This window comes from Bos javanicus, chromosome 17 (genome assembly GCF_032452875.1).
Source record: "Bos javanicus breed banteng chromosome 17, ARS-OSU_banteng_1.0, whole genome shotgun sequence".
NCBI lineage: Eukaryota > Metazoa > Chordata > Mammalia > Artiodactyla > Bovidae > Bos > Bos javanicus.
Genome location: NC_083884.1, coordinates 40737833 through 40764105, shown reverse-complemented (window position 1 = coordinate 40764105; position 26273 = coordinate 40737833). Strand labels below are relative to the sequence as shown.

General features: G+C 46.9%; 1 protein-coding gene across 10 annotated transcripts in view; it reads left to right on the top strand.

Annotated features, from left to right (window-relative positions):
• The window catches only part of FNIP2 (folliculin interacting protein 2), a 128118-nt gene that overhangs the window by 41668 nt on the left and 60177 nt on the right, over nt 1–26273 (top strand). For 9 of the 10 annotated variants that reach the window (XM_061384310.1, XM_061384306.1, XM_061384313.1 and 6 more), the window contains 3 exons: nt 19638–19764; nt 23831–23950; nt 26113–26213. In XM_061384310.1, coding sequence (XP_061240294.1) covers nt 19638–19764; nt 23831–23950; nt 26113–26213 — 348 coding nt within the window. The other variant, XM_061384315.1, reaches the window with a different exon arrangement.

Genomic DNA, 26273 nt, shown 5'->3' with positions numbered 1-26273 from the left:
AAAGGGGAGTATAAGGCAAAGTGGGCTGAGGCAGGGAGTGTTTGTGTCACGCTCTTCACTGAGAAACACTGTGCAAAACTTCCTGCTTGGGAAATGAGCTGCTGGACAGGTTGAGTGCCGGTGCAGGCACAACCCCACCCGGGTCAGCTGACGGCCCTGTGCTGGTGACCAGCCCCACAGAGAGGCTGTGGACCCGGGGTGCCTCTTCCTGATACGCTGGGCGTCACCACCGCAAGCTCCCTGCTTCCCTGCCCTTTGAGCTGACTTCATATGCCACGAGCAGTTCTCTTTGACTCGTTAAGAGAGTTTATTTCCACCAGTTAATGGTTGGGATTTGGGAATGTAATCTGAGGATGAGTGAACGGTGGAAGGAATGCAGTGGTAACGTGGTGTTGGGCAGAGGCGTGTTGCCCTAGGTTCAGAGAACGTTCATCTTTTCTCTAATCCCCATCTCTCGGGGGTGAGTCAGGACAGCCTCGGAACGGGCCTGTTGCATCCACGCTGCCAGCTGACTGACTTACACTTGATCTGGGTCTAATTTTGAGGACAAGCAGGGTAAAGCCCTGTTGTTAGTCACTGTAGAGGAGTGTGTTGAGAGTGCTCCAGGCAGAAGGCAAATCACTTTGGCTCTGGGGCCCCCAGGCCAGGTGCTGGGTGGCCGATGAAAGGCACGCCCCCCAACCACCACGTCCCCACTGCCTCTTGCAAGCTCTGCTCAGCCAGGTGGACTGGGGAGGATGAAGTGGCCATGACTCCTGGGTCTCCTGTGACTCCTTTGTGAGTCACGCCGTGGCTCAGCCTCATTCTTTCATTATTACAGTAGCAGAAGCTGAATAACCTCTGAACAAGGGGAAGCAAGCCCTGGCGGGAGTCCTTGAGAGCCATAACCCGTGACCCGCTGGATACTGTAATTAGACTCCCAACAAACACTCACCAAGGGCACCCAGCCGGGATTCCCCGAAGCTCTCCCTCACTTTTACGGGATCCCAAGTGTATGGGATGTTGCATATCAGGTGTTCATCCATCAGTCAGACTTTTACATCTTGCAGGGTTTGCTCCTCCTCTTAATCTCTCATCTTTCTTAGTTTAGAAAGGCTTTTTTTTAAAAAACAAAACAAAAACAGCCCACTACTCTCAGGTCTTTACAGAACAGATGTGAATTAGAATGCTTTTTTTTTTTTTCCTCACTATGTATAACATATTTTTTCACTTTCATTTCTCACCTCCCCCCCCCAAAGGTAAACAAGAGAAAAAAATAAAAAAACCAAAACCTTGGTAGAGCTAAGCTGGTTTCCCCACTTAGTGATTTTTTTTTTTTTTCTTAATCTCACCCCTGACATGAGAACATAGACTGTGGCACCGATTTAAGGCGAGCGCCTGTGAGGTGGGATCTTCTCTGCCTTGATCTCACAATCTCAGGGCTCATCTCCCCTGAAACCCACTGTGTCTTTGGGATCGTCGCCTCCTCTCTCCATATTTCTATTTTCTCTTCTAAAAGAAATTAAAGTGGTAGGTCAGGTGAGTGACTCCCCAAAGATATGTTTTTAAAAATGCAGGTTCCTGAGCATCACTTCAGAGCCACTGGACCAAAGCCCTGGAAGTGGAGCTAGGGAAGCTTTGTTTACTAAAAACGAACACAGATTTTCTGGGGTGGTTCTAGTGATGGTTTGCAGCCACCGGATGGTGTGTCTGGGTCCCCTGCAGCTCCAGCATCCTGATTGTCTGTCAGGGACCAGTGGGACCCAGAGATGACAGATGTGAGGACATCCCTTGGCAACCACGAGAGTCAGAATGATCTCAGCGGTCGTTTTTTCTATCTGGAGAGCAAGCTGTGTGGGTATTTGAGGAAGTGTGTTCTCAACAGTGGGAGGAGTGAGTACAGAGATCCCAAGGCAGGAACATGCGTGGTGTGTGCCCTAAACCCTGTGCCCGAGGGATGCAGATGGTGTGCGGTCCTCCGTGGGGCGATGAATGGGTGCAGGTGTGCGGGAGGTCCAGGCTGCAGCTGTGCGCATGGTGTGGGCGGGAGGCAGGGGCTGCCCGTCCCCCAGAGTCTTACCCACTGGCCTTTGCTTGATAACAAACACTCCTGCTATTGGAGCCTCTCTTCTTTGTATCTAACCATTGTTCTCTCCAGGCAGTGACTACTGCCTCAGTGTCAACTGCTTTTACGACAGCTGGTGGAGGACTGGGCGGTTCTGCTGAGCACGGACAGGCCCCAGGGGAGGTGGCCTGCACTTCTGCTGAGCAGGGACAGAGACCTTCAGTGGCTGCTTCCAACACTCAAATAACGTGTCCTTGGTTCTCATCGTCACAGGAGATTCTCAGAGAATAATCCTATAGCAAAGTTTAAAACCAGTCCTTATTACTCAAAGTTCCTACATTTCGAAGTCCCCTTGAACGTTGATTTTTTTTTTAAGATAGACTGTGTTTCAGAGCAGTTTTAGGTTCATTGAAAAATTAAGCCTGAAGGACAAGAGCCCCTGTCTCCTCCCTGCCCCACATTTACCTCCCCTGCTGTCAGCATCTGACACCAGGGTTGTATGTGTGTTACAGCTGAGGAGCCTGCAATTGATATATCATCCTCACCCCAAACTGTGCTTTACATTTGAGGTTCACTCTTGGCGATGTTCGTTCTGTGGGTTTGGACAAATGTATAAAGACATGTACCCATCCATATGCTTCCCTGGTGGCTCAGTGGTAAAGAATCCGCCCGCCAACACAGGAGATGTGAGTTTGATCCCAGGGTCGGGAAGATCCCCTGGAGAAGGAAATGGCTACCCACTCCACCATTCTTGCCTGGGACAGAGGAACCTGGTGGGCCATAGTCCATGGGGTTGCAGAGTCAGACACAATTTACTGACTAAACAACTACAACAACCCATCAATATAGTTTCATACAGAGCAGTCTCACTGCCCTGAAAGTCCTCTGTGCTCTGCCTATTCCTGTCACCCATCATCCGCCCCCAGCTCTGGCAGCCACTGAGCTTTTCACTGTCTCTATAGTCTCGCCTTTTCTAGAGTGTCCTTTGGTTGGAATCATAACAGTACATCGCTTTTTCAGATTGGCTTCTTTCACATAATTTGCATTTCCGTTTCTTCCATGTCTTTTCGTGGCTTGATAGCTCATTTCTTTTTAGTGCTGAATAATGTTCCACTGTCTGGATGGACACAGTTTATATATCCACCCACCTACTGAAGGATGTGTTGGTTGCTTCCACGTTTTGACAGTGGGACAACTAAAGCCGCTGTAAACAACCACGTGCCGGTTTTTGTGTGGGGCTGTTTTATTCCTTTGGGTAAATATCAAGGCGTGTGCTTCCTGGGTTGTAAGGTAAGAGTTTGTTTTGTTATAAGAAACCACCAGCTTCTGGACTGACTGTACCATTTTGCATTCCCACCCGCAGTGAGTGACAGTTCTGTTGCTCCACTCCTCTTAGCGCTTGCTGTCTCTCAGTGTTCTGGCTCTCAGCCACTCTGATAGGTGTGTGGTGCTGTCTCGTTATTTCAGTGTGTATTTTTCTGATGGCATACGATGTGGAGCGTATTTTTCATATGCTTATGTCTTTTGTTCTCTGTCTATTCAGGTCTTTTGCCAATTTTTAAATTGGGTTGTTTGCGTTCTTATTTTGAGTTTTATGAGTTTGCAGTATATTATGGATCCTAGTCCTTTTCACTATTGTCTTTTGCAAATACTTTCTCGCAGTCTGAGGCTTGCCGTCTTCTCTTGTTGTCTTTCATGGGCCAGAGCTTTTAAACTTAATGAGGTCCAGCTTATCACCCATTCCTTTCATGGCTTGTGCCTTTGTGCAGTCATCACCGTGCTTAGGATCATCTAGACTTTCTCCTGTGTTTTTTTCTAGGATTTTTATAATTTTGCATTTTGAGTCTATGATCTATTTTGAGTTAAAATTTTGCAAAGGATTAAAGGGCTGTGTTGAGATTCTTTCTTTGGCATATAGATGTCCACTTGTTTGTTTCCATTTGTGGAAAGACCGCCTGGTCTCCGTGGTGTTGTCTTTGTTACTTTGTCAAAGGTCAGTTGAGTATGTGCGACTCTTGAGTCTGTGTCCTCTACTCTTCTTTATTGATCTATTTGTCTGCTCTTTCACCCGGACCACACTGTCCTGTGTACTGTGACTGTAGTAAGACTTCAAGTCAGGTAGTGTCATTCCTCTGACATTTGTCTTCTCCTGCAACGTCATGTTGGCTGTTCTGGGTCCTCTGCCCCTCCGTGTAAACTTCAGATCAGTTTGTTGATATCTAGAAAACAACTTGTTGGGATTTTGATTGAAATTTCATTGAATCTATAGATCAGCTTGGGAAGAACTGACATCCTGAGTCTTCTATTTATTTAGAAGAATAAACCCTTTCTGTCTATGCATAACTCTGTCTATTTAGTTCTCCTTTGATTTCTTTCTTGATTTCTTGGCTTCTTTGTTAATTTCTTCCTTCTTCCCTCCCTCCCTCCATCCCTCCCTCCTTCCTTCCTTCTTTTATGTACCACAAGTCAGGTGGGATCTTAGTTCCCTGACCAAGAACTAAATCTGTGCCCCTTGCAGTGGAAGCATGGAATCTTAACCACTGAACTGCCAGGGAAGTCCCTCCTTTGATTTCTTTTTTTAAAGAGTTTTGTAGTTTTCATCCTGTAGATCTTACAGGTATTGTGTTAGATTTATATCTAAGAATTTCTTTTTGGGGCTGATATAAATGATACTGTGTTTTCTATTTTTAAATTCCACTTAATTGCCAGTGTATGAAATATTAAAATTTAACAGAGCATGACTGCATTCATGTCAGGCTGGCTGCTTTCTCCTTTTCTTTATGCCTCCATTTTTTCTTTTATATTGTTACTAAACTTCTAATATTTTTCTTAAATTTTTTTCTGATTATCAAAATAATACAATTTATTACAAAGCATTTAGGAAATGCAAGCAAATATAAAAATGAAAACCCAACTTACCAAGAGTGCTGTCATACAGATTTTTACTACTATTAATAATTTTATTTGTTTTCTTGCAGTCCTTTTTGGTAGGTGGATATAAGCTGCATTATATTAACTGAACCATATATGTGTATTATGTGTATGTATAATCTGTTTTTTCACTCAGTGTTATATGATGACACTTTCACCATGTCATTAAAATGTTTTTAATGACTTTTTTAAGTATCTTGAATGGACAACCTCAAACACTTTGGATGTGTCCTATAGTGGATATTAATATTTATTAGATTTTGACTGTTACAATGCAGAGAACAATCTATCTTTGTTCAAATTTCTGACAGTTTCCTTGTGAGAGAATTTTCCTTGGAGATGTTCCTTGTAGGAAATTTGGAGGAGACCCATTTTCCTTCCCCAACAGAATTTGAAAATTGAGAGATAGAAATTGGTTAGTAAGTGGGAAGCAGTGTCGTGCGTGGCAACAGAGGCCGTGGACTGTTGACCTCAGAGCCCGAGCCTCCCGCCCACCTGGTCCCCCGTAACCTGGGACACCCCGGGCCTCGGCCTGCAGGACAGTCCCTGTATACCTGATGCCAGGAGCTGACGGCCAGGTCAACACGTGCTCTGAGGAGGGTGGATGCCAAAGAGGGAAGGAAAATTGTCCATCAGAGCTGATTCCTCTCCCCTGAGAGGAGCAGTGGACAGACAAAGCAGCCAGAAGTGTCCTCTCGTCAGAATTGTCCTCTACTTGGAAACTTAAGGCAGAGATAAGGAGACCCCCAGTCCTAACATCTTGCATAGGTTAAATCGCTTCTTAGAGATATGAATAAGAGTTTTTTCCTTAACTTTTTTTGTTGTTGTTGCTGTTTTCACCATTCATTCCTTGCCTGTTTATTTAAACATTCGTTTATTTGGCTGCTCGGGTCCTAGGAGCGGCACATGTAATCTTCAGTTGTGGCCTACAAACTCTTAGTTGCGGCACTGGAATCTAGTTCTCTGACCAGGGCTTGAAGCCGGGCGCCCCTGCGTTAGGAGCACAGAGTCTTAGCCCACTGGACTGCCGGGGAAGTCCCTTCCTTAACTTTTTGAAAAGCATTTTATCCATGTATCTTCAGAGATTGTATATTCACTTGGTTCAAAAGAAGAATATCTATCTGAAACTTATTGCTCCCCATCACTTTTTTTCTTTTCCATCTCATTCAAGTAATCAATGTTATTAGTTTTTTACAAATTCTTTTTTCCTCATTAAAAAAACCCTTTTCCACTTTCATTTTGTTATGAAACATTTCAATCATACAGAAAGTACAGACTGTGCTGTATTAACCATATGTGTAACCGTGGCCCAGTTTTCTTAAGTCTTAACATTTTGCCACTTTTGTTTCACATGTATAATTTTTTTTTTTAAAGAACCAGACCATTAGGGAAGCAGGTGATGTTTCCCGTATCCTCCTTCCTGCGGCTCCGTCTCCCTCTCTTCCTTCCAGAGGTAACTGCCATCTGAACGTGATGGTTCTTATTCTTCTGCATATCTGTGGTTTACAGGCTATGGTGCTCAGTCGTTCAGTCATGTCCGACTCTGTGATCCCATGGACTGTAGCCCGCCAGACTCCTTTGTCCATGGAATTTTCCAGGCAAGAATATGGGAGTGGGTTGCCATTTCCTCCTCCTGGGAATCTTCTCAACCAGGGGATCAAACCAGCGTCTCTTGTCTCCTGCATTGGCAGGCAGATTCTTTACCACTAGCGCCACTCGTAAGCCTATTACTGGCTATGTGAAAGAAAGTGAAGTCACTCAGTCGTGTCCGACTCTTTGCTACCCTGTGGAGTATAGCCCACCAGGCTCCTCTGTCCATGGGATTTTCCAGGCAAGAATACTGGAGTGGGTTGCCATTTCCTTCATCCAGGGGATCTTCCCAACCCAGGGATCGAACCCAGCTCTCCTGCATTGCAGGCAGATGCTTTAACCTCTGAGCTACCAGGGAAGCCCATTACTGGCTATGATGTATCCATAAATAATACTGGGTTACATGTATTTAACATTATAAAATGGATATCATACTGTACATATTATTTCAGAGCTTATTTTTTTATACAACTGGATGTTTTTGAGATTCATTTGTATCAATCCATGTAGCTCTACTTTGTTAATTCTGAATTCAGTATAGCATTCCATTCTCTGAATAAGCTACAGTTTATGTATCTCTTAGCCTATTCGTGAGCATTTCATTTTTTTTTCTTTTTTTTTTGCAAATTTTACTATTATAATCAATGCTGTAGTGAATGTGTCACCATGTCCCTGTCTACACGTCAGCATTAATTTCGTAGGGTGAGTGCCTACAGAAGAGTGGAGTTTAGGTTTTAGGACTTATGACTCTTGTTTTATTCAATGTTCTCCAGAGCAGGTGTCCCGTCTCCTCTCTCACCAGCAGTGCACGGCATCCCACTGCCCCCCATTCTTGGAGATGGGGAGGGGGAAACAGAATCTCATTTTCTTTTAATTCATTACTGACCAGGGGATTTTTGCAGAAACTAATACCTGTGGCCAAAGATTTTTATTTTGGACAGTCAAAAATTAATTCTGTTATTTCACTACCACTTGGCGAGTTATTAAATTCAGTAGTTACACACTGTAAAGTCTTTGCTGACACACCTGTAAAGTCTTCTCTAGCATCATGAGCTTCATGTTCACCTTCAGTATCAGAATCAATCACTAAGGTTTGCTGTCATTTTGTTAGTCTAATATTCACATCATCTGAACCAAAACTATATTCTGAAGAGCTGTCATCTCCTGACACACTAGTTATATGTCACTCAGACAGTCAGAGAAAGTACCTGCATAAAATTCACTGAAAAATTCTTCTTCACTTAAAATTTTGTGATGTGTCATTTTTGAAAACTTTACACAATAAAGCTTGTGTGTACAGTATACACAAGGTTGGAACAAAAACCTAACAGAACAAAATACGAATAAGAGCAACAAACATTAGTTGCATTATGAACACTTGATCACTTTTAAGCTCTAACATCTTTCACACGATGATTATAATTGTATCATTCTCTAAAAACTTATTGATACGTCTCCAGTCAGTAATTTTCAGGAAAATAAAAAGACATATTAATATGTCTCCAGTCATATTATCGAGGTATAATTTATGTACCATACAACCCACCCATCTGAAGTCTTTCTGTACTTCATTGAATTTTGCTGTGTCCACAGAGTTGTAAAGGTCTCACCACATCAACTTCAGAACATTTTCATTAACCTTAAAAGAAACCACCCACCAAAGTTAGCTATCATCCTTTAGTCTTCCTACAAATGGTTCTAATCAGCGATGAATTTACTGTCTCTATAGATCTGCCTATTTCTGGACATTTCCTGTAAATGCATCATTCAGCATATGATGCTTTGTGGTTTTCTTCTTTCATTTACCATCATATTTTCAAAATTCACCTGCATTCTGGCATGTAATGGCACTTCATCCCTTTTTAGTGCTGGATCATATTTCATTGATCATGGGCTTCCCTGGTGACTCAGGCGGTCAAGAATCTGCCTGCAATGCAGGAGACCCGGATTTGATCCTTGAATCGAGAAGATCCCCTGGAGGAGGGCATGGCAACCCACTCCAGTATTTTTGTGTGGAGAGTTCCATGGACAGAGGAACCTAGCAGGCTACAGTCCATGGGGTCACACAGAGTTGAACACAGCTGAGCAACCAACACTTTCACTTTCAAGCTGGAGTTTGTTCAGTGATGGATTGGTTTTGGCTCTCATGACTAGAGCTGTTCTAAAGATTGCTGGACTAGTTTTTATATGGACTGTTTTTTAATGAAGAAAGGGTGGTTTAGATGCCAGGAGCAGTAGGCAAAGGGCTTGGGTGTCCACCTGGAGCAGGCAGGTGCGTGAGAAGTAGGAGGGGCCCTTTCTCCAGCCCCCTTGGCCATATGGCTCAGGATTCCCCATGCTGTCATGGGGTCACAGAGGACTCGTGGCAACAGGCATGAACCACGAGCCCTTCCTCACTCAGGGCCTTTCTGTGTCATTCTTGCATGTTCTGGCCTCGGGTACCAACTGCCAGTCTGTCTCTAGGACAGCACTCTGGTGCTATCTTTTGCAAGGCTTGTCTTCCCCACCCGGCCATTTCCAGGCCAGCTCATCAACTATCTTGGCCATATAATTAAAAACCAAGCTTAGGAAGTGTAGGGGCAGCTCCTGGTCTCAATTGTCTGCTTCATCCCACACCTGTCCACAGCCGGGAGTAGACCCTAAGGTCAGGAACTCCCTTTCAGAACCAATGGAGCAAAATCCCACTTCTGATGAGCCAAACTCGCTCCTTCCCTGGGAGAACTGAGTTTTGCCTTCAGAGCTCAGAACTATCCCTCCTCTTCCTCCATTTTAAAAATTCAATTTGCGTAAACTGTATCTTTTTACATTTCTTTTGTGTGGAAGTAAGCCAGTATGTATCCTTCCTTCCCCCGCAGAGGGTGGCCTGCCTGTCCCAGGATCCAGGCCTCACACCCACCGTCTGCAGCAGCTGCTGGTGTTCCGTGGGATGGACGGAGAGTGAGGGGTTTAATTTGCCCCATCCATGTCCTGTCCACTTGTTTCCAGTCTTCTGCTTTTATCAAACACACTGCAATCACACGTTTGTGTCTGTTTAGTTCCAGAAGTGGGGTCGGGCGTCCAAGGTTATAAACACTGGGGACCCTAAGAGCTGTGATTAGTTACCCTCCATCTGTGGTCGCACCAATTTGCACCTCTGCCTCCATTTCTCTTGTGTGGGGTATCTTACCTTTGGATTTGCTTTTTTCTTTCCAAGAGTGAGAATTAGCATCTTTTCCTATGTTTAAAGACCATATTAGTTTTGTTTTTCTATAAACTATCTGCATTTGTTGCCCACCTTTCCATTGGTTTGCAAATCTTCATTGATCTCTGACTAGTCTTTATATGTTAGGGAGATGAATCCTTTGTGATATGAGCTGCTGATATGAGCTGGATTTTGTGAACCTTTAAAAAAATGCTTGATCACATTTTTCTACATAATCAAGGTCACACTGTATACATAACCCTGTGTTGTTTTTCAGCCCTAACACTGTGTCATCAGCATTTTTTATTTTTCAAACATAGTGCATTTTTACCCTCAGATGGAAATACAGAGGGAGGTTTTAGGGTGCAGAGCACATGACCCCAAGTCGTTTGCTCGTGATGTGGAGCTGATGACCCAGCAGTGTTGGAGGAGCACAATTTGGGGTCAGGAGACACTGGTTTGGGTTCCATCCTTATTCAAGTCTCCTAACTTCTATGTACGGAGAAGGCAGTGGCACCCCACTCCAGTACTCTTGCCTGGCAAATCCCATGGGCGGAGGAGCCTGGTGGGCTGCAGTCCATGGGGTTGCTAAGAGTCAGACACGACTGAGGGACTTCACTTTCACTTTTCACTTTCATGCATTGGAGAAGGAAATGGCAACCCACTCCAGTACTCTTGCATGGAAAATCCCACGGGTGGAGGAGCCTGGTAGGCTGTAGTCCATGGAGTCGCTAAGAGTCGGACATGACTGAGGGACTTCACTTTCACGTTTCACTTTCATGCATTGGAGAAGAAAATGGCAACCCACTCCAGTGTTCTTGCCTGGAGAATCCTGGGGATGCGGGCGCCTGGTGGGCTGCCGTCTCTGGGGTCGCACAGAGTCGGATACGACTGAAGCGACTTAGCAGCAGCAGCACCAGCAACTTCTATGTTAAACAGAACACAAGACACCTGTGAAGGACACCTATGAAGGCCAGCTCAGGTACCTTCTGGAAGGAGGTTAGGCAGGTATTTCTCATTGCTGTGCAACCCTCATCACCAGCCTCCCTGTCTGTACCCAGGCCTCAGGCCTTCTGGAACCAGCATCTCTAGGCTCTGAGATTATGCAGTAAAAAAGGACAGTTTGTAATACGGTGGAAATCAATTGGACACAGTCCAAACAGTAATCGAAAACTGAAACCTGTAAATGGGTTTAATAAATGAGAGGGGGCGTTGCTTTCTTGGAAACTTTGTCCTGTCCTCAGGGGAGGCAGGGGTGAAAAGGGGCAGGAAAGTGTGGTCTGTGGATGCTGAGAAGGGAGCTCAGTAAATGCCGTTGTCTAAGGCCAGACTATGAGCTTCCCTAGTGGCTCAGTGGTAAAGAATCTGCCTGCAATGCAGGAGACACAGATTTGATCCCTGGGTCTGGAGGATCCCTTGGAGGAGGGCATGGCTACCCACTCCAGTATTCCTGGCTGGAAAATTCCAAGGACAGAGGTGCCTGGTGGGCTTCAGTCCATGGGGTCACAAAAGAGAGAATGACTGAGCAACTGAACACACACGAGGCCGGACTACATATTTGAAACCGAATCGGACTGCTTATAATTCAGTAAGATGGTTTCCCTTGGAAGTCCACCCACTGCCTCGGGCTTCAGCTACCAGAAGTTTTATAGAGCAAGCTGTCATTAAGGTTATTTGTCTTAAGGCAATACTAGACTCTTTGATGGGTTTTAAAAGAAACAGTGTTCCTGTTGTATTCCTGTTTCATTATTTTTTCAAGAAAGAGTGCAGTCGTGGTGAAATATTGAAAAAGTACGAAGTCTTAGCACCTACCTGCACACACTCATAGCCTGCCTGGCTCTGTGATAAGCAGAGATAATCCTCAAAACAGCGCTCATGAGGTGGGGACCACTGCCACCCCCATTCTGCAGGTGGGGATGCTGAGAGCGCAGAGGGAGGTGGGCCGCGTGGGCAGGAGGCGGAGGGTGAGGGCGAGCGCCAGGCTGCCGGCCCAGGGTCTGCAGACCCCTTGCTCTGTGGCCCTGACACTGGTGCACGGGGTGGTGTTTGCACGGGGGACTCTCACTCTGTTCTGTGGGGAGGGACCCGCTTGCTCCTCTCTTTCAACCACCAGTGTCCTACTCCAGATACCACCAGTCTCACAGTTACAGATCTTGTAGACAGACTCTGGGAATACAGTGAAATTCAGAGTTTTGTCCCTTTTATATACACAGTACTCTATACTTCTTTTTTCCAGTTAAAGGGACGTCCTAATGCATACCGTGTCACTGCCTGAGGAGCATCCCCGTTCGGGGTCGTGTCCGTGTAGCCCCCATTGTAGGGACGTGCCATCCCACGCGGACGCTTTGTTCTGGTCCTTTGCTGCTCTGAATGGTGTTGCTGTGCATCGCTTTTTGTACGTAACCATTTTGGACCAATGCGAGTTGATCTGTAGGATTAATTCCTACAAGTGGAATATCTAGGTCAAAGAGTATGTGAGTCTGTGTGTTAGCACCCCTCCCGCCATGTCTCTCGCTCTCTTTCCCACTCCCTCTTTTCCCTTATTTTGGCCTCTGCCCCACAGCCCAGTCCTCAGCACTACTCTGTTGACTGCTCCCCCACCTACTCACCTATACCCATCTCTAAATAGGTATAATATTTTATACCCCAAAGGAGGGACAGTTTCTGTTTATTTTGACTTTCCCATTTTGTAAACAAAAGATCTTATGGAGAGTTATACTTTCAACCTCTGAAAATCTAGGAAAATTGACCTTGAGAAGCCTCTAGGGAAAAAGAATTATTTCCTTATCTGTGTGCAAGTTAAATGGATGTAGAATACCTCATACATGAGGCTGTGTCTTGACTGTTTGAAATTCATTCACCTATCTGTTATGAGTAGAGAGTTTCCCTGGGTGGAGGGGAGGATGGGAAACCTTACGTTCAGAAAAAGATATGCAATCATATTGATGCAAGGTAGCTCTGAGCAGAGCTGAAAGTTACATCTCAGCCCTCCTGGAACACAGAGATGCGTGTTGATGATTTGGGTTATGCTGTCAAGAGCGTGAAAGAATTAGCTCAGGAAATACTGAATTAATGCATGCTTGGGGATGGATCGCAAAGCTTCTTTTCAAAAAAAAAAAAATACAGATAATTTGTAGCTTCTAGATACAAAAAAAGAATTAGTTCTCTTTTAAGAATTAAAAGAACCCTTTTGGAAAATACGAGTCATGGTTAGAGATTCTGTGAGTTTTTAAAGAGGAGGAAAAGAAGACCCTGTTAATAATAACAGAATCTGGGAAGCCAGCCGGGCGGCATGCTGGCTGGAGCAGGGCCCCTCAGTGACTCCTGCCCGCTTGGTGTCTCTGTAGCCTTGAGAGAACTTGCACTTTTCACCTTCATATTTGGCCAACATTTTTGGACCATTCTGTCAGTTAGAGATGTGTTTGTGCTGAGAAGCCTGCTTCTGCATCACAGTGCAGAGCCCATCCAGGAAGGCCAGGGTCATGCAGTCATGAAGGTCAGTCCACGAAGGTGGCTTTTGTTTTCTCTTGTCCTCTCTGGCTGAGGACACCTGTTATACTTTGTACACCACACACCTGGTAGACGGTTTGTGTCAGAGTCGGAGGGCCTGGAGGTCATTCTGGCTGCAGCTCATCACTTATGAAGACGGGGTGCCAGGCTGGAGCTGAGGAGGTTGCCGGGGGTCAGATGCTCCATCCTGCCCCGGGGGCCACGCAGGGTGGCCCAGGCTGGGGGCTGTGGGTGGCGGCACCACGGGCACCACACAGACTCCATCTGCTTCAGAGTTCTATCTGACATGACCCTGAGCTCAGGAAGGAGGGACAGGGTTCTCTTTCCTCTTGTGTCTCATAGTTCCCTGTTTGTAGGTCCCAAATAGGCTGTATGATGACTCATGATGTTCCGTCATTGCTGTGGGAACCTAGTCGGTGAAGACTGTGGTTTGAGCTTGTGACCGGCGTAGTCATTCATAGTGCTGTCTTGGCGGGAACCATACTCCCAGCCACCAACAGCCTCCCCAGCTGCCAGCTTGCTGGAACCACTTATATCCAGGGTGTTGGGGGGGACTACTGACCTATCCTCAGGCATGGCAACATCACACTGGACAACAACCTTTTATCCTACAGTCCCTGAATCCTGAGATCTCTGAAGAAAACCTTTGGAACCCACCTGAACTATATATAAGACTATTGTTTCTCGATAATCCACTTGAATAGTCATCACTTGGACTGGTGAAATATTAATTTGTTTCGTGTTGGGGTTTGATTACAACTCAGACCCTGGAGAAGTTGTTATATAATCTGTGGTATAAATGTCTTTTGAAAATTAAAAAAAAAAAAGTCTGAATTCTGAAACATCTGGCCCCAAGGATCTCAGCTAAAGGACTGGGTATCTGAACGCACTTTTGATTCTCGGTTACAGTTTTGCAAGTACTTTCGTCTTTATTCTCTGTCTTCCCAACAGCTTTGTGAGGCGGGTGAGGGTTGCATTTTGGAAGGGCTTAGCTCTGGAGTCAATGCTTTCCCAAAGTCACCTCCAGTGAAAGTGACCAAACTAGGTGGGAGCTCGGTCTTTCCGGAAGGGTAACCCATGTCCCAGGCATCATGTCATCTGTGACTTGGACCCACTTCTCACCCCTACTAGGCGAACTCAACCTCTCCTTCCTTCTAGGGATGTTTGTCTATATTCCTGTGAAAGCAGCATTTGCTGATTGGTTTGTACGTTGACCTTCCCTCTTCAGATTGTGTTTTGAGGTGGGCACCGATCTTGTTGATTTCTCTTCCTGATGTCTCTCATAGCACCTGGTCAAGCCAGCACCCAGTGCTCAGAGCTCCTGAGCGGATGGACAGAGTTTGCCAGCCTTTGTTATTGTCATGGTGGGCTTTGTTGGTTTTGTGTAGTTTCTTTTTCCCTTTTTTTGAACCATTTAAAGTTCCCTATCATACCTGACTCTTTTTTTAAAAAATAATTTCACTTATTTATTTTTGGCTGTCCTGGGTCTTGTTGCTGTTTGAGCTTTCACTAGTTGCAACAAGGGGGGGCTACTCTTCATTGTGTTTCATGGGCTTCTCAATGGAGTCGCTTGTCTTGTTGCAGAGCACAGGCTCTAGGCACGCGTGCTCAGTAGTTGTGACTCCTGGGCTCTAGATCACAGGCTTAATAGTCATGGTACATGGGCTTGATTGCTCCAAGGCATGTGGGATCTTCCCAGACCATGGATCAAATCAATGTCTCCTGCATTGGCAGGCAGATTCGTGCACCCCCAGGGAAGTCCCCATATACCTGAGTCTTAAAACATCCACATTCTGAGCTCACAAGACGGCTCTGTCAACTCTGCCTGTGAACTTTTCTTTGGTGATCTTTGTTTCTTCGTGTGAGAGTCAGAGGAAGAGCATTTCCGAAGTGTCCTTCTCTCATAGACTGAGGTTCCATTGGACATACTGAGCCCACCTCCAGCCTTGTCCCTGTAAACGTGCAAGGGAGGAATCAGGCGTCCAAGCTGTGGATCCCAGGGGACAAATTGCTGCACCAAACCAGACACCTCCAACCCTGGTCCCTGCTGGCTTGACTCCTGGAAACACTGATGTGCCGGTTGGGGCCCCTCTCCAGTTCCTGAAAAGTGGTTTTCTCAGGTAGTTTTAGATCTTTCCTTTAACTTGTATGCAGAGTACATCATGAGAAACGCTGGACTGGAAGAAGCACAAGCTGGAATCAAGATTGCCGGGAGAAATATCAGTAACCTCAGATATGCAGATGACACCACCCTTATGGCAGAAAGTGAAGAGGAACTCAAAAGCCTCTTGATGAAAGTGAAAGTGGAGAGTGAAAAAGTTGGCTTAAAGCTCAACATTCAGAAAACGAAGATCATGGCATCCGGTCCCACCACTTCATGGGAAATAGATGGGGAAACAGTGTAAACAGTGTCAGACTTTATTTTTGGGGGCTCCAAAATCACTGCAGATGGTGACTGCAGCCATGAAAATAAAAGACGCTTATTCCTTGGAAGGAAAATTATGACCACCCTAGATAGCATATTCAAAAGCAGAGACATTACTTTGCCAACAAAGGTCTGTCTAGTCAAGGCTATGGTTTTTCCTGTGGTCATGCACGGATGTGAGAGTTGGACTGTGAAGAAGGCTGAGCGCCGAAGAATTGATGCTTTTGAACTGTGGTGTTGGAGAAGACTCTTGAGAGTCCCTTGGACTGCAAGGAGATCCAACCAGTCCATTCTAAAGGAGATCAGCCCTGGGTGTTCTTTGGAAGGACTGATGCTAAAGCTGAAACTCCAATACTTTGGCCACCTCATGGGAAGAGTTGACTCATTGGAAAAGACTCTGATGCTGGGAGGGATTGGGGGCAGGAGGAAAAGGGGACAACAGAGGATGAGATGGCTGGATGGCATCACCGACTCAATGGACGTTAGTCTCAGTGAACTCCGGGAGTTGGTGATGGACAAGGGAGGCCTGGCGTGCTGCGATTCATGGGGTCGCAAAGAGTCGGACACGACTGAGCGACTGATCTGATCTGATCTGATCTACTCCTTGGAAGAAAAGTTATGACCAACCTAGATAGCATATTCAAAAGCAGAGACATTGCTTAGTCAAAACCATAGTAAGGCTGTGGTTTTTCCAGTGGTCATGTATGGATGCGAGAGTTGGACTGTGAAGAAAGACGAGCGCCGAAGAATTGATGCTTTTGAACTGTGGTGTTGGAGAAGACTCTTGAGAGTCCCTTGGACTGCAAGGAGATCCAACCAGTCCATTCTAAAGGAGATCAGCCCTGGGTGTTCTTTGGAAGGAATGATGCTAAAGCTGAAACTCAGTACTTTGGCCACCTCATGCGAAGAGTTGACTCATTGAAAAAGACTCTGGTGCTGGGAGGGATTAGAGGCAGGAGGAAAAGGGGACGACAGAGGATGAGATGGGTGGATGGCATCACCAACTCAATGGTCATGAGTTTGAGTGAACTCTGGGAGATGGTGATGGACAGGGAGGCCTGGCGTGCTGCGATTCATGGGGTCGCAAGGAGTCGGACACGACTGAGCAACTGAACTGAACTGATAGTGAAAGTGAAAGTTGCTCAGTCTTGTCCAACTCTTTATGACTATACAGTCCATGGAATTCTCCAGCCCAGAATACTGGAGTGGGTAGCCTTTGCCTTCTCCAGGGGATCTTCCCAACCCAAGGATCAAACCCTGGTCTCCTGCATTGCACGTGGATTCTTTACCAGCTGAGCCACAAGGGTCTTTATGAAATTTTAGTTCTTCCAGAGGGGCTGTCCTCAGTTTGATTGATATTTGAGTCAGTGTTACTTCTCAAAAATAAGGGCTGAACAAGTTGCTCTGTAATGATAATTTACAAGTTGCTCTGTAAATGATAATGCTGTCTTGGCAAAATATCGTTCTTGGGGCAAAATGGATCGAACAAGAAAATACAAGATAATTAGATCTTTGTCAGTTTTCACTTTTAATGACTTCAGCCTGTGTGCTGTATTTTTAGTAATTGCAGAGGATGTTTTTAACAATGATTTTGTGTAAAATGTTGTGGTTTGAGTTACAGGCATTGGGAGTTGTTGAGCTGGGGTGACAGAGAACTGGCTCCAGGAGCTGTGCTCCCCAGGAATGGCTGGCTGATGACTCCCCTCTTCTTCCTCCTGTGTCCCTGTCCTCAGGTCGGCTCTCAGCTCGTGATGGCAAAAAACAGGTCCCAGCTGCGCAGCCCAGGTGGGGGTCAGAGAATGTGTCTGACCAGCCAGGCCTGGATTGAAAGTGGGAGATAAAAGATCTCTGAAACAAACTCGCCATGTTGTATGAAAACTAGAAGGATCAATGCTGGGCCTGGCTGTGTAGAGCTTGGGTTGTTGAGAAGGTGCAACCAGAACTTGATGCTTTGGGGGCTACAATTTATGACAACAAATCTGCTCCCTGAAAAGCACGTGTTCATTATTACCAGGGCCTGAAAAGAAAAGGACCAGTGATGTGCAGTTTGTGGTTGGGGACTAGACACTGTAGTGATGTCCTTAAAACGTTGTGACATCAACAGTTCTTCAGGAAATTACCGCTGTTCTGGAGCACTTAGCTGTGTCGGCCTCTGTGTGAAACACTTTCACGTAATCCCTGCTTCAACTTTGTGAGCTTGGTGTTAATACTCTCATGCTGATGGAGAAATGGGATCTCAGAGAGTTTGAATCTGAAACCATGTGTGTCTGACTTGGCTCTGCCATCCCATCTCTTAGTTTTACAGTGTACTCTGTCTGTCCATCAGTCCTCTAATTCTCCATCTGTGCCCCGCCCTCTTACGTCAGTGCTGTCAGCAGCTGGCACCCCGCTGGCCTCCGTCCACACGGAACCGTGTCGGTTCTGCCTCTGGATGTACCTGCCGCCAGCATCTGTCCCCCCTTGCCCCTGCCTCAGTTGCCATCACACTAGCCTTCATTTGAAGGCCCTGAACTCTTAGAATAAATTCTACTTGGCCTTCCTTCCTCTAGTTTTACTCTGCCCTAGCCCGGCTTCCCCTCTAGCCATGGACCAACCTCTCGAAAGTGTAGACTGAGTTTATGGACCTGTTGGCCTTGGCCACTCGCTGTCCTCAGAGATGAGCTGGCCTGCTGTCTCCCACCTGCCTCTCCAGCTCTGTCTCCCTTAAATCCTAGGGATTTCCCTGCCCTCCCCCACTGCTTAAACCTGAAAATATGAGTCTTATCACATCCTTTTCTTTCTTGCACTTGGACAATCTGTAGTTACACATTTATAGATGACAACTCGCCCAGTATTCCTCACTGAACCATATCCACCCTGAGGGCAGCGATCAAGCCTGCTTAGTTAACCAGATGCTCAACCTCTAGCTTGGAGCACAGTGACCACAGTTGCCCAGATCTGTGTTGAACAAATGGATTAACAGACTTGTAACTGAAGAGCCCAAAGCAGTGCAGCCCTTTCTTAGTCTTCGAGTTCTGATTTCACTTGTGGCTGAAGAATGAACCTGTGTTTGGAGCCGTTTTGTCTCGGTGGCTTTTGGTTTGCTTAGGAAAAAACACGCTCCCTTTATGGCTGATTGTCATTGTCAGCAATTCAGCTTCTGTGCAGCAATGCACTTGGTTTTCCAAACTTCCATGTTAGAACCAGCCGTAGTAGAAGAAAAGAATAAGTTCCAGGCGATGTTTTTCCTCTCCGACTGGCCTGAGACTGGGTGGCTAGGAGAGGAGGAGCGAGGGCTCTCCTGACTGCTTCCAGATTCCCGTCCGATGGTGCAGAGGTGGGAACACTCCAGGCCCTCCAGCCTCGGCCGTGCTGCCCCCCGGAACCCAGGCATCCGGGTCAGCTGTCTCCACACACCTGTGCCACTCCTGCCTGCCGTCTTTGAGCAGAGTTTGCTTTTTAAAAATTTATTTATTTATTTATTTATTTTTGACCGTGCTGGATCTGGTTGCGGTGCACAGGTCTCTTGTTGCAGTGGCTTCTTGTTCCAGTGCATGGACTCTAGGGCGTTCGGGCTTCAGGAGTTGCAGCACTGAGGCTCAGTAGGCTCAGTAGTTGTGGTGCACGGGCTTAGTTGCTCTTAAGGCATGTGGAATCTCCCCGGACTAGAGACTGAACCTGTGTCTCCTGCACTGGCAGGCAGATTCTTACCCACTGGACCACCAGGGCAGTTCCCAGAGTTGCTTTGGAAGGAGAATTTTTCTCTCCAATGATCTATTATCTCAGCAGCGCTCCCAGCCTTGATCACGGGCACTGGCTGTCAGAGTCTGCAGCCAGGGCTGTGTGCCCCCGTCTGCGCGATCTCACATGCTGGTGTCTTCCATATGCGCATGTGTGCCGGCTGGGAGACTCGTCTTCCTGTGACCAGCCTGAGTGTTGCTGCTAACATTACTCCTTTCTCTCTTGTTAATCCACAGTTGGTCATGTTCAGAGCTGGACCTGAATGAGATTCGCCTGATCGTTTACCAGGACTGTGAAAGGAGAGGCAGACAAGTCTTGTTTGATTCTAAAGCTGTTCACAAAATGGAGGAGGTGGCAGCTCAGGTAGGAAATGTGGTTTTGCTTTCCTCTTTTGCATCTGTGCTTTAACCATCTCTCTGGTCAGTGCAGCATCTGCTGTCTGGGCTGTCATACAGCTTCATTGGTGATTCAGAGGAAACAGGGGCAGAGGTTCCTTGACCACCCCAGTTGAGTACTTATTCATACACACAGGTAAGACTGTTAGCCAGTCATCATGCAGATGCTCAGCAGCTACTATAGATGTTACCAGAAGTGAATTTGCTAGTGAGTCACAATCCAATAGGTTTTTGATGCCAAATATGTGCTGTATAATGAGAAAACTAAGAACTCTAAAATTCATGAAGCATTTGCCTGAAGAGAAGGTCTGGTATTTACCATAGATAGTGAGAGGTGTTACATAGCACTGGGGTAAACAGAAGTGGAGAGCTTTCCTCACCACAGGGTTTCAGGGTACTAGCAAAAGGGCCTATGTCTCAAGCCTGCTTGACCCAGGAAGTTTACTTATTTTCTTTTTTTAGTGGAGGGCAGAGTGGTGATGGAGGTGATGGTGGTGATGGTGGTGGTGATGGTGGAGATGATAATGATGATAGAGATGATGATGGTGGAGATGGTGATGGTGGTGATGTGATAATGATGGAGTGATGGTGGTGGAGATGGTGCTGGTGGTGGTGATGGTGGAGGTGATGATGATGGTGGTGGTGCTGGAGGTGATGGTGGTGGTGATCATGATGGTGGTGGAGCTGAAGGTGCTGGTGGTGGTAGTGGTGCTGGTGGTGGTGATCGTGATGGTGGTGGTGCTGGTGGAAATGGTGATGATGGTGGTGGTGGTGCTGGAGGTGATGGTCATTGTGCTGGTGGTGGTGATGGTGGAGATGATGATGATAGTGATGGTGGTGGTGGTGGTGCTGGAGGTGATGGTGGTGGAGATGGTGATGGTGGTGGTGGTGGCGCTGAAGGTGATGGTGGTGGTAGTGGTGCTGGTGGTGGTGATCGTGATGGTGGTGGTGCTGGTGGAAATGGTGATGATGGTGGTGGTGGTGCTGGAGGTGATGGTCATTGTGCTGGTGGTGGTGATGGTGGAGATGGTGATGGTGGTGGTGGTGGTGCTGGAGGTGATGGTCATTGTGCTGGTGGTGGTGATGGTGGAAATGATGATGATAGTGATGGTGGTGGTGGTGGTGCTGGAGGTGATGGTGGTGGTGGTGATGGTGGTGGTGGTGGTGCTGAAGGTGATGGTGGTGGTAGTGGTGCTGGTGGTGGTGATCGTGATGGTGGTGGTGCTGGTGGAAATGGTGATGATGGTGGTGGTGGTGCTGGAGGTGATGGTCATTGTACTGGTGGTGGTGATGGTGGAAATGGTGGTGGTGGTGGTGCTGGAGGTGATGGTCATTGTGCTGGTGGTGGTGATGGTGGAGATGATGATGATAGTGATGGTGGTGGTGGTGGTGCTGGAGGTGATAGTGGTGGAGATGGTGATGGTGGTGGTGATCATGATGGTGGTGGTGGTGCTGGAGGTGGTGGTGGTGGAGATGGTGATGGTGGTGGTGATCATGATGGTGGTGGTGCTGGAGGTGATGGTGGTGGTAGTGGTGCTGGTGGTGGTGATGGTGAAGATGTGGTAATGATGGAGTGATGGTGGTGGAGATGGTGATCATGATGGTAGTGGTGGTGGTACTGGTGGAGATGGTGGAGATGGTGATGCTGGAGATGGTTGTCCTGGCGGGGATGGTGGTGGTAATATGATGGTGGGGTTGGTCGTGGAGATGGTGGTGGTAGTGGTGAGGGTGATGAGGATGTAGATGGTGGTCCTGGGGGAGATGGTGCTGGTAATGCTGATGGTGAGGTTGGTGGTAATGGTGGAGGTGGTGCTGTGGGGGGATGAGGCGTGGGGCCTCTGGGGGTGGTAAAAATGAGGACAGAGTGGCCCTTGATCCCTTGGAACCAGAATGGGAAAGGTAGAGCAACGTGTCTGGTGGGAGCAGAGTCTGGTCCTCCCTGTGAGGCTTCAGGATGGCTGTCCAGTGTGCTTCTGACTGGTCGCCTTTCAGCAGTTACTCAGGTGTCTACAAACTAAACCCTTTTCTGTTCCTTCTGTTCATGTTCAGTAACCTGCCACCTGTATTGACTGAATCCTGGCACTTTAGAGAATGTGCAGCTAAGTAACTGCATAGTTTATGTCACAGTCCACGTCTCTTCAGGGCTGAGATCTCTTCCTGCTTCTCATAAGGTCATTTCTACAGGAAGGAAGTGTTTAGTTAAAGGCAGTTTAGCTGGGCAGATCCCATGGTGCTCTCACGTGGAAGTCGGCCAGGTAGCTAATCATTACAGTAGTTGTCAGGCTTGTTAGGTAAGCGGGGGACTGGGGGATGAGAAGTCTCTCAGATATTCCCTGAGGCTTTCATGGTAGATTCGTACCTAAGTTCAGGTGAGCTGGTATTTGGCCCTTTGTTTGGTGAACAGCAGGCGGTTTCCCCCTGATTTCCCACATAATTTCCTATTTCCCTGAAGGTATTGCACAGATGGTATATTTGCACATCCACATTCTGTCACCTGGGCTCTTGATGGTGGTAACAGGTAGAGGGAAAAAATTCTCACTGGTTGGAAAAAGGAACCAGAATCATGTCTGTAGGGGCAGTGATGACCCTGGGGTGTGCAATAGAAGTGTCCCGGAAAGTGCTCGTTTATTAATAATTACAGAGGCAGCTGGGCCCGGGTAGGCTTGGAAACTGTCTGAGCCTACCGAACAAGTGCAGTCTGGGCTCTGCTCACTAGACTGGGTGCTGTCACCACCCGCGGATGGCTTGGCCAGAGGGCCTGGTGGTGTGGGACAGGTGTGGGTCGTGTGTCGCTGCAGGGCCATGTTCCTGGCTTCAGCAGCATGAAGCAGCGGGCAGACCCGAAGAGACCACTGAGGGTGTGCATTTGCTCAGGGATGACTCCACATCCTGGGCCTCCATCCCTGCCCGTGACCACTGGGGACACATGCTTCCTGTTCCCCTTCCGTCCCTCCCCATCTTCAGCCTCTCCCCCCCTCCCCCTCCCCACCGACAGGCACCAAGCGTCAGCAGTTGGCAGCAGGCACATGACTGCAGGCATTTGCATTCGACCACCAGTGTGACTGTCACATTGCAGATTAGATAAGCTGCAGTTGCATTCATGGTTGTCCAAGCAAAGCTGCACACAAAAAGCAAATAAGACTGAGGATAGAAACCGCGCATCACAGAGGGGACAGGCTGCGTCTGCTGGCGGGGAGTGTGTCTTGGCACAGGAGGATGGGAAACATTAGGACAGGTGTATCTTTATTCCTCTGTGTCACTGTCACAGAAAGCAGCCCTGGACTCCATGTAGGAAATGTGTGTAGCTCGTGCCCCGCGAGCCCTGACCTCTGGAGGCCATGTTGCGTCACATGTTGGGTGATCATAGGGGCCTCTGTTCAGTGCTCTGTCTTCATCTTTCACAAGCCCGACCGCGTGACTTTCTCTGAAGCAGTGCAGAAGGGTGTGTCATGAAAGCACATGCCTGGACTTTCCAAATGAATCCTTCTGCCTTCCTAATTCCTTTTGCCTGGTGAAAATTTAAATTTGAATCAAGGGCTGTATGCTCATCGGTATTCTAATCTATGACTCTACAAAGTACTCCAAAATCCTCTAATAATCAAAACAGAGGTCAGGTCTCATCGATGATTTTCAAGTATAAATTGAAACTTCAATAACAGCTGCGTTATTTAAAGAGAATATTCTTGGGAAACCCCCTGGTGGTCCAGTGGTTAAGACTCAGCACTTTCATGGCCAGGGCCCAGATTCAGTCTTTGGTTGGGGAACTCAGATCCCTGAAGCTGCACCATACCTCCAAAAAAAAAAAAAAATGATAATAATAAAACAAAGAATGGATTTTTAAAAATAATTTTATTTATTATATTTTTGGCTGTGCTGGGTTTTCGATGCTATGCAGGCTTTTCTCTAGTTGCGACAAGTAGGGGCTACTCTTTGGTTGCAGAGTGGTTTAAGGAAGGGCTCCCCAGCGAGCGTGTGTGGGGAGCCTGGTACACTTGGTGCTGGTGTGTTCACCCTGCCTCTCCCTCTTCACTCAGAGAACGGAGGACCTCCCTGCGAAAGTGCCAGCCAAAAGCTGCTCAGGAGGCGGCCCTGCTGCTCATGGCCCTTCAGGGGGATCTTTGCCACATGCCAAGGAGCAGCTTCCCAAGTACCAGGTAAAGCCGCCCCTGTGAACGCAATAGCCCTAGGGCTGAAGTCACTTACTGTCATTTCCCCACGGGGATCATGGTGCTGGAGGCGCCCACTCCTGCAGTAGGAGACTGCAGATCCAAAAATGTGTCTCAGGTATTTTAGGTCAGTGCTTTGGCTTTTATCTCTCCATAAAAACTAGAGAAAAGTGGAGCGGTGGGGATCCAGTGTAACACAGACCAAACGAAGAAGAAATATTACAAAGGAGGCGATCCCTCCTGTTTTGCTTGCTCGGTTGTCAGAACTGGCTAATGCGTGTATTTTCCAGTTTTGTCAAAAGAGTTCTGAGGAGTCTCAGGATGCGGGCAGACATCCTGAGAAAATAGCTCTTGCCAGTAGAAGGAAGAAAGCTTCTTATAGGAGCAGATGGAAAGGCAAGACCTAAGTTGAGTGTGAAGAATAGAGGACTGGTAGCATTTTTATGTTGTCTGTGTGTGTGTGTGTGTGAGCAGAGGATAAGGGTTATTGCAGAATATTGGCCAACCAGGCATAAGGGAAGTTGTTTCATAAATATGACTTGCAGAAGGGTACTACTTGTGGAGGATATATCAGTTTTTATTTTTATTTTTCTAGTCATGTGAGTTTTTCTACCATGTTGCTAGAACAGCAAACCCAGGGAAGGTACCAGCAACCACAGGCGTATAGAACGTTGTTCTCTTCACGGCCAGGATGGTTGCACGTGTCCACCCATATTTGACAGAATCCCAGGTCTCAGAGCAGTGTGGTTACAACGGCGCAGAGTGAATTAGCAGTGAGTTGAGAATCACAATTCGCACGTGGACCTTGAGCTTCAAGAGAAAGCAGATTAAGAAATGGTGGTGGGTCGAAGTTATTAATGAAGAGCGTGAAAGCCTGTCAGTTCTGTCTGTCTGTCTAAGAAGGGAGCCTATTAAATTAGATGGATTGATTGCTGTTTCTCTTTCCTTCTCTGCAAATACGTGTAAGTAGGTGTATGTATGTGTCTTTCTGTGTGTGAATATATATGTGTATGTGTGTGGATTTTGAGTTAAAAGAAGGGAGCGTTAAGGGTGATGCCACGTTTTTGCTTGAGTAGAAAGCAAAGCAGCCAAGATCTGGCTGGTGGCCTGAGTCACGGGAGGTGGTGGTTTGGTTTTGGTCAGGCCACGTGGGTGCTTCTGGTTTGGTTGACACTCATCCATCTTCCTTATCGTGTGTCACCAGCATTTACAGTCGGAGCTAAGCATCCTCTATTCAAATGCACCCACTCACATACCATCATATTTCACAATATACAGATTTTGTGCCATGTGAGTGAAGGCATTTGGCTGCTGGCTTCCAGAGCCCCAGGCAAGTCAGGGTCCAGAGATGAAGGTGCGGGGGTTCCCACATGTCGGGAAGAACCAGAATCACAGCAGTGGTTGTGGACGTGGGCAGTGATAGGAGGGCCCTCTAAGCAACAGTTCTGTCCAGGGGATGAGTCGGGAAAGCAGAGATTTAAGAAGAAGAGCAATTAGCACATCAGATACTGTGAGACATTTAATAAAGCAAACTGGGAAGTGGCCACTGGATTTCACAGAAGACGAGGCCATCATTAGAGCGGTGTGAATAGTTGTGGGGAGAGGCAGCCCTCTGTGCTGGCAAAAGGGATGCGAAAGACTGGTCAGAGGTAAGGGTTCAGATATTTTAAAAATATTTTTGTAAAACTTTAGGGGGATCAGACTGTCTTATCATCTTTTGGACCTCACCTGCCCCAAGGGGCGTTTTGTTCAGCAGTGTTAATTTTGGTTGGATAATCCTGGACTGTTTCTTCCCAGAATATATTCTTAGTACCAAGAGAGCAGTCACCCTGTCTCTTCCATCACCTAGTCTTTCTTCTTAGCCTTTGTAAATGGAGATGAGGAAAACTTTTGCTTCTCATAAAAAAGATTAAAAATGAGCTTCAGTAAAATGCTTGGGTCCTGTGTGAGGGTATCATGTGTAAAGAAGAAATCATGAACATTAGTGATTATTTGGGGGGAAAAAGTAGGCAGTCACCATTTTTACAGTCACTAAGGTTGTAAAGCTATCAGATGCTGCTTTGAGAAACAGGTCTAATTACCAACAAGCTGAGCGTTATTCTCGGTCACACTGTGCATGACGCTGTGGTGGTTCCTTTCATGTCCGATAGTACACTCGGCCCGCCTCTGATGTCAACATGCTCGGGGAGATGATGTTCGGCTCGGTCGCCATGAGCTACCAAGGCTCTACCCTGAAGATTCACTACATACGGTGAGTTCTGGCACCGCCACCACGTGTGAAACATAGCATGGGGATGCTGACTCCTAATTC